Source organism: Mytilus galloprovincialis, chromosome 1, assembly GCF_965363235.1.
Source record: "Mytilus galloprovincialis chromosome 1, xbMytGall1.hap1.1, whole genome shotgun sequence".
In the NCBI taxonomy this organism is placed as follows: Eukaryota; Metazoa; Mollusca; class Bivalvia; order Mytilida; family Mytilidae; genus Mytilus; species Mytilus galloprovincialis.
Window position 1 is genome coordinate 49,747,948 of NC_134838.1, and position 13,961 is coordinate 49,761,908.

The 13,961-nt window shown below is 32.4% G+C and overlaps 1 protein-coding gene and 2 long non-coding RNA genes across 4 annotated transcripts in view; 1 reads left to right on the forward strand and 2 right to left on the reverse strand.

Annotated features, from left to right (window-relative positions):
- The window catches only part of LOC143077318 (uncharacterized), a 61,940-nt gene that overhangs the window by 12,870 nt on the left and 35,109 nt on the right, over positions 1 to 13,961 (reverse strand). For both annotated transcript variants that reach the window (XM_076252966.1, XM_076252965.1), the window contains exons 4-5: positions 4,968 to 5,108; positions 4,236 to 4,350 (exon numbers count right to left, since the gene is read on the reverse strand). In XM_076252966.1, coding sequence (XP_076109081.1) covers positions 4,236 to 4,350; positions 4,968 to 5,108 — 256 coding nt within the window. The remainder of the gene's footprint in view (positions 1 to 4,235; positions 4,351 to 4,967; positions 5,109 to 13,961) is intronic.
- Positions 1,952 to 3,230, forward strand: LOC143080024 (uncharacterized). The gene is made up of 2 exons (XR_012979609.1): positions 1,952 to 2,146; positions 2,922 to 3,230. It is a non-coding gene; the product is annotated as an uncharacterized LOC143080024 (long non-coding RNA).
- Positions 5,917 to 11,895, reverse strand: LOC143077296 (uncharacterized). The gene is made up of 2 exons (XR_012978941.1): positions 11,600 to 11,895; positions 5,917 to 7,169 (listed from the first exon to the last, which is right to left on the reverse strand). It is a non-coding gene; the product is annotated as an uncharacterized LOC143077296 (long non-coding RNA).

The following is a 13,961-nucleotide window of genomic DNA, read 5'->3' on the forward strand; positions in this document are numbered from 1 at the left end:
TTTTTACATATACTAAAGTTATTGTGCGAAAACCAAATGTCTTCGGACGACGACGACGACGACGTGATACCAATATACGACCGCAAAATGTTTTGCGGTCGTATAAAAATAAATTGACAGCTCATAACCTCAAGACAATACAACATTTATTTATACATAATTTAAAAGCAGGGTAAGGGAGGTAATCTAAAACATAATGTGTTTGGATTACCTCCCTTACAATGCTTTTAAATTGTCTTAAGTAATTGACCATTAACCAGGAAACCCTTGTTTTCCCCCTTTGTTGCCCCTAATTCCTAAACGGTTTGAGCCACAACCCCCCAAACCAATCCTAACCACCCCTTTGTGGTATGGAAACTTGTGGTATAATTTCAGAGAGATCCGAACACCGTGCCACAAGTTATTGTCTGAAAACTAAAAAAATGCACATTTGGGCCCTTTTTTGACCCCTGATTCCCAAACTGTTGGGACCATGACCCCCAAAATCAATCTCAACCTTCCTTTTGTGGTTATAACCCTTGTGTTTAAATTTCATAGATTTCTATTTAATTATACCAAAGATATTGTCCGGAAACCAACTGTTTTCGGAAAACGACGACGACGACGACGTGATACCAATATACGACCGCAAAATTTTTTGCAGTCGTATAACAATAGAGTAATCTGAACTCTACAAAACGAACAGATACCTCAAGTGATCAAGAAGGGTACATACACTCAACAGAAACCAAAAATAGGGTAACTTGAACTCTACAAAAAGGACAGATACAGGTAATAAGAAAGGTTGGCAAATCATGCCCCTCTTGTGTCACCCGTCGTGTTCCTTATGTCAAGTATAAATTCGAAAACCGATGAAAAGAGCACTGCATTCTGACTACTAGCCTTATTTTGTCTGTTTATTCAAGAAATGGATATCTTATTTTTATCAGTGAAATCTGTTGAAAATATTGATTGTCTCCTTTTGTCAGATTTTTACAATTTCTTATAAGCCACTGTTGTGGCCCATTGAATTTGAACCTCGAATCAGTACAAATCCATTAATACAATTCAAATGACATCTTTCATGACTTCTCCATTTTTGGTAATACCCTTTTGGCGTGGCTCGGTATTCATACATATTGTACTATTATAGTCAATTGTTTTATTCTTGTCTTTTATTTTTTCCTATGTGATTTGTCTTTTGAGTGCCTATATGCCATTTTGTTTATCTTTGTTGCCAAAGTTGTTTGTTTTTATTGTGATTAAGATTATTACACAATATTGACTGCTGTACCCCAATTTTTGACATTTTTACCGATTAAGTCTGTCTGTTTGGATCACAAATTGTTGTCAGTATAATGAAATTTATGCGACTGTCATATAAGTGAGAGGTTTAGCTAGCTATAAAGCCAGGTAATTAATCCACCATTTTCTACATAAGGAAATGCCTATACCAAGGAATATGAGTTGTTTTCCATTCGTTTGGTGTGCTTTTGATTTGGCCATTTGATAAGGGACTTTCCGTTTTGAATTTTCCGTAAGGGATATAAGCCGATAACAGTCCATTCTGTAAAATATTGGACAGGTCTGAGGCCGCAGGCCGAAGACCTGTTCAATATTTTACAGAATGGACTGTTAGAGGCTTATATCTTACTTAAAACATTGTTTAACACGTCGATAAAAGGTAAAATAAAAACTAAAAGCAAGCAAAGATTTTTTTTCATCAAGTATGAAAATTGTTTTGTAAATAAACTTTCTTTAAATTACATAAAAATATATCCTACATGTTGGCCCCTTTAAACAATAACTTAGCGTAAAACAAATAGACAAAAAGAAAGTACAGCTGAAGGTAAACAACATGTATTGCTACATGAAGAATAAGACACAGGGTATGCGTATCATGATTTTTGCGTGCGCAAGGACTACTCACATTTTCTGCTCATAGTTTTCGTGAATACCTTTACATACGGTTTGTGTTTCTAAATGGATAAAGTGATGAAAGTATATTAATTTAAATGCAAATACGAAGAAAAAGATGTCGTTGCATGTATTAGTGAATGTGTTGTTTCAAACTTTGGATTAAAATCAAATGTGTATTCAGAATCTATTCAGATACATTATTTCAGTGTGGATTACAAAGAGGATATAGTCAAAGCAGCTAATAATGGTAAGTTATATATATATTATATTTCATAATGTAGTGCTCTTCTATTAGTTTCTTGTTTCTTCTTGGGTTTTATTTTAACGAAGTGATTGAGAAAATAAAAATAATAGGATATGAAAACAGGTTCTTGTCGAACCATATCGAGTGCACCGCAGTCGATTTTATTACAGATATATAGTAAATATTAACAAATGATAAAATAGCAACATGCAATCAGTTATATTCTTTTGTCGGAATTTTCAAGAGACTGTACCCAAACGGTACCACCTTATACCCCCCCCCTTTTTTTCTTTTTTTTCTTTCTGCAAGATCGTGTCGCTCTTTTTTCATTTATTTGTTTATTGAGTTCCTTGTGGTTTATAAATGTTACCGAAATATATTCTTATCTCGATTTTCTTTTGAACAAAAATCTCTCATAAAACGATCACTGCAAAAAAGTGCGAATCGGAAACACGATTGGTTTGTTTGACAGATAAAATGCGGTAATGTTTTCCTATAAAATGCTACTTCCCATATTCATCGTCGTTCATGAGCGAAGTGTAGCATTATATTCATATTTAAGCAACAATACCAGACTTACAAAAACAAGCACCTCTAAATCAATTTAGAAACTTGAAAATTATAAACTATTATAGTCCCCTAGTTCATGAAGGAAGTTCAAGATTCGCACTTTGTACACAGGAGATAAGGTTTATGTTTTTCATTGCCCTTGTTTTGTTGCATGATCAATCAAATTTAAGGAGGATTACTTCATTGCTTTTTTTCAATTTAATTCTAGTTGAAAATGATGTTAGGAAGAATAAGAGCAACACCAGAGGTCAATTTTGATAGTCTAAAGACGGATGAGGATAACTCTTTTGAAAAAAGAAATTCATAAAAGCCAAAAAACAAGACTTACAACGAGCATAATCAACTTATTGAATTAGTTTTAAAAGAGACAACCCCAAAACATGAGAAAATGGCTGTGATATAAGTATTGGATGTATTAAAAATAAATTTAAAAGTGATTTTTTCCTCAAGAACCCGTTTTGATGAGTGACAAGTTATTGTATTTAAAAGTGACTTCAATAAAAATGTTGTTTTTTAATTGTCATTTGTTTTTTGTTTGTATTTTTGTTTACATGATGAAACAATTGGGGTAATTAATATTTTTATTTATTTCAGTGATTTAACTATCATTTACCTGTAAGAATCAGTTATGCTACCTTTAGCTATCCAATATTTTAAAAAAAGAGGAGGGCTATTCTTAAAAATATTGGACAGCTAAAGGTGACATAATGGTTTCTTACAGGTAAATGGTAGTCCAATCACTATAATAAAAAACAGGTAAAACAATAGAATGACGTCACAACAATGTTTTAATTGGAGTTCGGCATTTTTGTTATTTTACTTTTTCTCAAGACTTCTTGCATTAAAGATAAGTTTTGCCAAAAAGTATGTATGAAATGGGAAAATTTCGGTCAAATATGCAATTAATGATATGTCGTTACTGTGACAATACAAATGTGTTTTATACACATAAATATATATGATTTATTAAATATAATTAAGTGAATTACCACACTTGCAATCCTCCTTTCAATTTTTAATATTTTTGCTATAATGAAGATTTAAAAAATTTAAACTGGCCTTTTTCACACGTTCTTCTTATCAAACAAATTATCAACTAATATTATTTTTTTTATTTTGTTTTTTTTTTGCATTGAAATAGAACTTAAATATGATTTCAGGTCAGAATATGTAAATGTATAACCTACACCTCAACTCTAAGATCACATACAGTCGACTCTGACATGGGTAATTAATGTTTTTGATTGATTGATTGATTTATTGGTGTTTAATGCCACTTTCAGCACTATTGTGCTTTTCCGTGGCGGTCAGTTTTTTTTGGTGGCGGAAATCGGAGTGCCCAAAGAGAACAACCAAACTTTAGTAGGAAAACTGAAAATCCTAGTCAATTAAGATTTGAGTCGAGCGCACCTGCCACGTGCGGGATTCGAATTCACAACCTCAGTGTTGACAGGCTAAAGATGCAGTAGTTCGAATACTCAGACCACTCGACCACATGGGTAATTAAATAAGTCTTCCTTACCTCGTTTAGATATATCTGGACAGTCACATAACTTGTCTCTCCATTATCCCGTTTATACATGCCATCACAATGCGGTCTGAAATATTCGCCTGGATCATATCTAAGAATCCTTAATCTAGAAGATAAAAGTAAAATGATTTTAGACCTTTGCTACGTGTGTTACTACGTCTTAAAATTGATAAAACAAGTATGTGTCCATAGTACACGGATGCCCCACTCGCACTATCATTTTCTCTGTTCAGTGGACCGTGAAATTGTAGTCAAAACTCTAATTTGGCATTAAAATTAGAAAGATCATATTAGAGGGAACATGTGTAATAAGTTTCAAGTTGATAGGACTTCAACTTCATCAATAATAATACCTGGACCAAAAACCATAACCTGAAGCGGAACAGGTGGACGAACGGACGGACGGACGAACGAACGAACGGACGCACAGACTGAAAAACATAATGACCTGAGGTGGAGCATAAAAGGTTGTTTAAAGAGTGTTGTGTATAATTCGGAGTTTATGACGTCCATTATCACTGAACTAGTATACATATTTGTTTAGGGGCCAGCTGAAGGACTCCTCCGGATGCGGGAGTTTCTCGCTGCATTGAAGACCCATTGGTGGCCTTTTGGCTGTTGTCTGCTCTATGGTCAGGTTGTTGTCTCTTTGACACATTCCCCATTTCCATTCTCAATTTTATTATCTAAATACAAAATATTTTTTTTCTTCAAATATTACACCTTTCATTCAATCCCATCACCTCTCTGTGACACCATACATCAGGAACATATTCTTTGATTCTTTTCCATATCTTATCAACCTCTTCTTTGGTATCCCATATACACCTTGAACTATTTCTTACATCTGTGACTAATACTTGTCTGTAAATAATCACTGTTGCATTTATATACCTGCTATTTAACAAGAGTGTTTTTTGTATTGATGCCCCCTTGAAAAATTTTAGAAAATCATTTCATTTATGGAACTCTTTAAAATACAAAATGTACGTTAAACGAATTATGAAGAAAGGGATATATGGTCACTTTGTCCTAATCTTATCTGTTTTACACACAAGGGCATTCTCGGAAAACTAGCAAAGTGTAAATATTGAAATAATAATGAACAATAGATTTCTACACGTCTTTAGAAAAGAATCCTTTCATTTAAATATCATTTAACCATAAGGCCGTTGTTATCAAGTAATAATTACATTAGATGTATGTTTCATTATAATACTTTATTCTGATTGGCTAACTGCACATCACGTGTTATTCCTTAAGCAATTGCATTACTCAATAAAACATTTCATTCATGATAACACGTGGACCCACAAAAAAGTGCACAGAACACATTCTGTTTCAACTTGTCAATATTCTGATTTGTCAAATATGGAGAGTATGCAAGAATCTGCTTAATAACACCTCCTTAAAATTTAGATAACTGATGTTTCTCCCCATATCTAGGAAGAACCTGTTGATGCAAATCGTGTCCTTACGTATTTTCAGCTATTTTGTTAGAAGTACACGATTGCAAATGTACATATACTATTGTTTTAGTCTGAGGATTTCGGTCCCTTTTTGGAAAAATATATTAGGTACAATGGGTACTTGCTTCCATTTGTGTAATCTGAAGCTGAATATACTTTTTTTTCAAATAGGACCAGTAACATATGCAATAAGCCAGAGAAAACAGTTCAACAATATTTTATTTAGCATGTTCAAAAACAAAATAAATGAGAATTTACGTTTTATTCAAACTGTTAAATTGTGACTAATTTTTGATGAAAATCTGTTTGTCCCAGTTATCTGTATGAATAAAAACTGCATATGTGACACCAAAGTCATGACTGAATTCAGTCATCTTGCACTACAACTTTCATCTTAATTTATTAATTGAATATTCAATTGATAATACATTAAAAATTGGAGATTGGTAGCAGTTGGGTGTATGCAACACAACAAGTATATGCTCTGAGGGGAAAAAACAGTTTTTACAGAAGTGCATTAGAAAACTGTTGACTGAATTCAGTCAATTTACAAACATCAAGAATCATCGTCCTTTTTCAAACTAGATTATAGTATTATAGAAAAATTATTCCAAGTTGATTCTAAATATACATATTAATGTTAACAATAACGAAAATCTTGACTGAATTCAGTCACTGGCACCATTATTCATTGACATTATAAAGTACATCAGTTTGTACAGTAGAAATATCTATACAATATATACCAACAAATTTTAAATCTAAGTCTATGACTGAATTCAGTCACATACTATTATCGTTCTGTCTTATACATTATGGTATTTTCCCTGTTTTTATCCACATCATAGATGTTTAATAAGTGATCTCTTGTAGTTTTCAGACACCAAAACAGTTGGTCTATATTCCTATTGACTGTTTATGATGCCTTCCAACTTCTTTAAGCGTTGTAGGGTTATCTTCTGCTGTAACTACTAATAGAAGGCGTACTTCTATCAGCAACATATTCATTTTAGAAACAGTGTGGTATAGACAATCCCAATATCAGTAGCGTTGATAGCAAAACAGATATATATAGCCATGACTGGGTCAAGATCGGTTGGTAGCAATGCGTGTGATAAACTGTCTTTTCCATTATGATTAGTGAGGCTACTTTTTATAAAAAAAAAATGTAACTATGATTAAATAGTTTCCTCTCTTATTTATCTTGATCTCTATATCATTTTTATTCTCAATTGTCAATCTTAACTTCTAGGTTGCCTTGGCCGTATTTGGCAACTTTTTGGAATTTCGGATCCTCAATGTTCATCAACTTTGTGCTTGTTTCGCTTTATGAATGTTTTCGTATGAGATTCACTGATGAGTCTTATGTAAACGAAACGAGCGTCTGGCGTACTAAATTATAATTCTGATATCTTTGATGACTCTAGTTGTCCATTGCTGATAAAGCTTCTTCTACCTACAAAGAAATTTTATCTTTAAATTTGATGTTATATGTGCATATATTTTACAATTAACGACTATAAAGACACTAGTTATCTTTACATATGAATATCTAGACCTTTATCATGATCATTTATTGAATTCAAGTAAAATAAAACTTTAAAAATAATTATTATAATTTGGATAGGTTGTTTTAAGGTGACACACTTTACCATGTTTACATCAAATACAATTGACATTTGGCTTAGAGTTAAGAGATGAACCACAATATTCTTCTTTTATATTCACTGACGGAACACATACTTACATAAAAATTTGCACCTGAATATGACCAATCAAAGAACTCCATATGTTTTGTTTTTTTTTAATTTGAGAAATTACAGGGAAATAATTGATAACTTTTCGAAAATAACCTTCCATTGCATACGTATATAAATCTTCCATACAATTGGAGATGACAGACATAAAAATCTTCCAAGGGGTACGAAATGGTTTTATTATGTTTCAAGGTTTCAAGATGAACATGTACTCTTGTCAAATGTAAAAATAAATCTTCCCTTCGATTAGATGAAAATTAATTATATTATAATTATGCTGCTACATGAAGTACATCATGATGAAAATGTTGTGTACAAAATAAGTAAATATATGTTTGTGGAACTGAATAAGGCATGTAACAGTTCATTGTCTTCTTGTATAAATGGTACCAATGAATTTTGACGGGACGTATTATGGTATACAAATGTCCGGCGTACGTCCGTCCGTCCGTCTTTCCGTCTGTCTATCCGGTGTAAACATGTCGCACCGTAACTTGAGAACACTTTATCCAAATTTCATGAAACTTAATATAGTTGTTTCTTATGATGGTCAAACGATCTGTATACTTTTTGGTGAAAATTAAAAGATTAAAATTTGTTGAGTTACGGGACTTAGTAACTTAAACAGGGGTGTGTTTTTCCTGTGTCGCGCTGTATCTCAAAAAAGATTTATGATAATTGATTAAAACTTAATACACTTCTCAGTTATATTTATCTAAAGATTTGTATACATTTTAATGATGATTAAAATTTGAAAATTTGAATTATTTAGTATTTTGTAAAAAAAAAGGTGAAGGTTTTTTTTACATGTCGCGCCGTATCTCAAAAACAATTTACGATTATTGCTCAAAACTTAACAAACTTCTAAGTTATAATAATCTAAATATCTGTATACTTTTTGGTTTTGATTCAAAATTTTAATTAAGAGTTATTGAGTTTTTTGTAAAAAAAAAAGGGGGGGGTCACATGTAGCGCCGTATCTCAAAACAATTTATGATTATTGCTTTAAACTTTACACACTTCTTAGTTATATTAATCTTAAGTTCTGTATTCTTTTTGGTGATGCTTCAAACTTTTAATTAAGAGTTATTGAGTTTTTTGTTAAAAAAAAGTATGTTTTCACTTGTCGCTCTATCTCAAACACAATTTATGATTATTGGATAAAACTTTACTCATTTCTTAGTTATATTGATCGTAAGATCTGTATACTTGATGGTAATGATTCAAAATTTTATTTAAGATTTATTGAGCTTTTTGTTAAAAAAAAGGTGTGTTTTCATATGTCACGCTGTATCTCAGAAACTATTTATGATTATTGCATAAAACGACGGGCGTATCATGAGCTCATGGCGCAGCTGTTTATTTAGTAATGCATGAAGTACCAAACGAACTTTAAGATCGGTGACTTGGAAGGAAGAAAAAATACACAGATCATTTAGGCATATTTTAGATAAATAAAAAAAGAGATGTGGTATGATTAAATAAGTTTTTATTGATTCGATGTACTGCATATTTTTATAAGATTAGAAACAGGTAAAACAAGTGAAACTGCGAGCTACTGCTCACTGATGATACCCCCGCCGCAAGTGAATAATATTAATAGTGTAAAAATATGCAAGTGTTCGGTAAACAGGAAGTTGTCCAGTGATGAATCTGAAAACGCATCACACGGTATATCTGACTTATATAAATCCTGAAACCAATTTTCAGAAATCCTAGTATTGTAGTTCCTGAGAAAAATGTGACGAAAATTTTCAACTTGGCTATCATGTGTAAAATCATGCAAGTGTTCGGTAAACAGGAAGTTGTCAAGTGATCAATCTGAAAACGCATCACACTGTATAGCTGACTTAGATAAACCCTGAAACCAAATTTCAGAAATCCTTGTAATGTAGTTCCTGAGAAAAATGCGACGAAAAATATTCATGGGACGGACGGACTGACTGACGGACTGACAGAAGGACAGACAGAGGTAAAACAGTATACCCCCCTTTTTTTAAAGCGGGGGTAAAATTATAAATTATCTCCCCCCCCCCTAAAGAAAAACATAAAAAAGTGCCCCCCCCCCCCCCCCTTTATGCTTTAATGGACTCGAGATGTTGACCGTAGAACTCGACTCTTTGTTTGCAAATTATCAAAACATGTATCACAAGTTCACATTCATGTTTAGACAGTAGGGTGCATGTACCAGATTTTTTTGTTAACATAAATCAAAGGCATTTGGTTAAAGTCCGGTTAACATAAAACATAAGGACATCTTTCTATATATTTATAATATTTCATATTAAAGAATCGAAAATTCCGGAAATAAATTTGCATCAACATGATTAATGAAAATTGCAACAATAAATGTTAAATTGTTGTAAACCATGTAAACTGAGGTCACAACTTTCAATCATTCAAATATTTATTAAAATAATGAAATAACAAAAAAAATATTGACAATGATCAAAATGTAAAATTAAAATTGTAACTTAATTGCAAACAATATATGTTTGACTTTCGATCCTGCATAGAAGGTGCGGAAATTTAAACCTCGACAAGCGGTAAACCTCTGCAGAATTAGCTACCCTATTAGATTGTACGACAAATCGTAGCCTCGGGTTCTGGCTCACTGATTGCTATATACTGTGATCCTGGGCCACTGTTTAACCATAGATCGAGTATAAGCTAACGCTTACGAAATAGAAGGCTGGATTAGGATGTCAGTGTTGCCGAGAGAAATCTCAGTACGACATATATAATTGATTAATGATTTTTACCTGAATCATTTTTTTAAGAAAAAGTTACCTCTATAATCTATTGATAAAATATAATACTTTATATCGATCGAAAAAAAAACCAAGGAGATCGAACATTGATAAGAATTCCTTAATTGTTATTTGATAATTTGAATAACAGTTAACAGCACACATATTTTCAAAATACCCGTTAACAAAAGTATGAAAGTACCTAATCAACCTTAGCAAAAAAGACCCCCCCCCCCCCCCATTTTTAATAAAGAATTATCCATATTTCTACATATATAATTTTGATATAATTTGGGTCCAGCCATTTTTAAAAGGGGTTCAAATCCAGGATAAAGGATGGGTTCCAACCTTATGTATACCTATTCAGACGCATTCATCGTCAAAAAGGGGGTTCCACCACCTTAGATTCGCCGTTTGTCCCAAAAGTAGTATTTTACCGTGCGCTGTAAAAACTTTTTTTGAGCTGGAAAAGGACTAGTGTGATTTTTTTATTTTGAATTTATTGTCTGAAAGAAATGCAGAGACAAAATGTTACCCAGAGTTTATAATATATTAATAAGTTTACTGACTTGGACTTTCCCGCGTACTATTTATAGAATATCTGATGAGGCGTTGTTTTTATTATTAATCACATACTAGTATTCTTGCTGATTTGGGACTGTGAAAAAGGAAAGAATTAATTTTCTTCGATGCGACTATCCTGTCCGATTTAAACAGTCTTTCTCAATTTTGGGAAAGCGTCCTAGATTTTATCCTTCCTCCGTCAAAGTTTTATCTTGGATTATATCATCATAAATCTGTCTGCGCATATCATTACAGTAGAACCATAGTATCCGTGAACGGCTTATAATTTACTGTATTCGATACATACGTACAATATCATTTTCAAAAGTTCAGATTTCATTCCCTAAATTTGTCCGTCGAGTATTGACTTTCAGGTTTTGAGAGAGTCTTTAATTTTCTTGCCTTGTATTTTGAAAGCTTAATACTGGTTGGAGTGTATCATCTGGTTTATAAACAAAGCGCGCTTTTCAAACAGCGTAAACACATGGCAACACTGAGATTTTTAAAACTGAAATATCCTAAACTTTTTTGTGTACATATGAACAGTTTAATTATATTTTGTAACCAAAAGAAATACAGGGGCCCTGCATGAAATATAATATGTAACAAATGGTCTTTATAGTTTGTTTTTTTTTAAAGAACCTCTTTGATCTCCAACACGTCGGTTGTCTCGTAATTCTTTTCGTGTGCGTGCTACACCACGCCTTAAAAAGTCTACATGTGTTTTATAAATCTAACGTCTCAGAAATTAAAGAAACTCAGTGTCCTTAAAAACAGTTTTATGATATATAAAAGAAGGTTTGTTGAATTCTTACCTATTTCAGAGAACTAGCGCAAGGACAGGTGTGGTATGTCCCCAACGACGAATACACATCTTACTTTGCTCATTTTATGAAGAAAATGAAACTGCCAAATGAAGATCAATGTCTGTATTTAATTTTTAACTGAACGTCTTCCTGTCAAAATTTTAAGCGCGGAATCTTGTTTACAAATAGGTTACATTAACCTTAACCTATGATTTATTACAGTTGCGAACATTGGGATGGGTGTTACGGAATTTCAATGAATGACTAAACCTTAATGAGGTCAAGAGCAACTCTACAAGATCCAAGTAAAGATAATAACTTTATACTTTATTGAAAAGCACTTTACGCCCATATGGACCAATGGCTTAAAACATTATACATAATATACAGTTTACAATAACAAGGTCACTTAAAAATTTCTGATTCAGCTTTAAATATTGTAAAATAAAAATGAACGGAGATTCAGACTGACCTATTACTAAACAAAGTTATTTATGATGTTAATGTATCTTTAGCAATATTAACAAAACTATGTCTTATGATTAGTTATATCAAATTATGTGATAAATATCGTTGGTTTTAATGTTAACTAAATACAAGTTTTCCCATTTATACTTTGAAACTCTTGAGATTTGTAGACAGAACGTTAACTCATAATTTATATAGCACGATTTTGAAGAGGATTCCAGTTTCTAAGCTTGCTTATTCTGCAGTTTTTGAAGTAAAAATTCACAGCATTTCAATACCAACCCTCTCTCTCACACGTACCCCCCCCCCCCAAAAAAAAAAAATTCAAAGCATCTCAGGTCGTTTCCTTGGATAGGACAAACACATAAATGTCGCTTCAGAAATTGTTCAGAAAATTTTAGGACATTTATATAAATAACGAAATTGATCTATCATCTGCGAAAAAAACTGAGTGACAGATACAATAAACATATTCACAACTTTCTTTTCACTTTTAGTGAATTAAACTTGCGCTTGTGTATTGTCATTATTGGGACTCTGTTCCTTGTGTTGTTTGTTGAAAATCGTATCCATATCAACATCGCTGACGATGACTTTTTTGGTTTTGTGCTGTTGGGTTTCTTGCTGAATTACTTTCACTCTCATATACTTTGATTCACAACAACAATTCTTCTGAAGATCTGCGTTAACCTCAGAATTTACGTTGGACTCGTGTTTGTGTTACTCTTTTTTGTCATTTCCTGAATATTTCATTTGACGGTTGGACTATATTTTGTCTATATGACGTAAACATTTATCTTCTACATTAAGAAAACCTGTTTAAATTTCTATTTAAACCGATATAAATTTACAACTTAAAATGTTGTGTACAAAATAAGTAAATACATGCTTCAGTGTATATAAAGTGCGAATCCAGCTAGTTCATTTTTACTGTTATATGCGGGTATGTCTATTGTAGAATAAAGGATCATGGGAAAACTGTATTTGTTTACGTTTTGAAAATATCAAGTTAAAGGATTTTATGTTAAGTTTTAACATATTTTCATTGTGATATGTCTTTATAATATACAAACATAGCATTAAACTTCAAATAAGTGTTATAAAAGCATCATAATATACCATATCGATTATTGAAAGCGATCCATTTTAACTATAGATGCGATGAATTATCACTGTTAGTGCAGTCATTATTAATGTAGAATTTTCAAAGATGCAAGGAATTTTTATTGTAGAATTATGTGATAAATGCACTTTCAACAAATGAAAAAAAACTTAGTTGATGACTTTAGGGTTTATGATACACGTATTTTCCAATTGAAATACAAACTCCTCATTCATTCTTCATCAAATATATAGCTTTTCAAACTTGTAACAAAAGCGATTCTCAAAATGTCATATTGTATTCTTCAGATTACGTTTCTCCTTGATTTTAACTTATATAGTGAATCACTGGAGCGTGACAGTAGCGGGCCCTCTTAAGCAGTCAGTGGGCCCCTACTTATGAAAAATTCTAGATCCGCGAATGGATACTACCACAGAGGTAAAACCATGCACATTTGGGTTATTGTACACGAAATGCATGCTACAATTCATTTTTGTTGATTTTAGACCCTTTGGAACTCTATGTGGGCTATTTCAGCAACTAGGCAAAAAATCCCCAAACTTGATACATGGTCAGATTCAGCATGTCAACGAATTCCAAATATCTATATTAAAGGACTTTTGTCTATAAATTTGGACCCCACAAAATTGAAAAAGGGACCAAAAATATGAAAAAATGCATGCATCGGATACTTTTGTTATTGAAGGCATGACTGTAACAATAGGATGAATATACAAAAATATCTTTTTCTGGGGTCTCATTGGGGGGTTCTGATCCCGGATACCGCTTACTGTTTTGGCA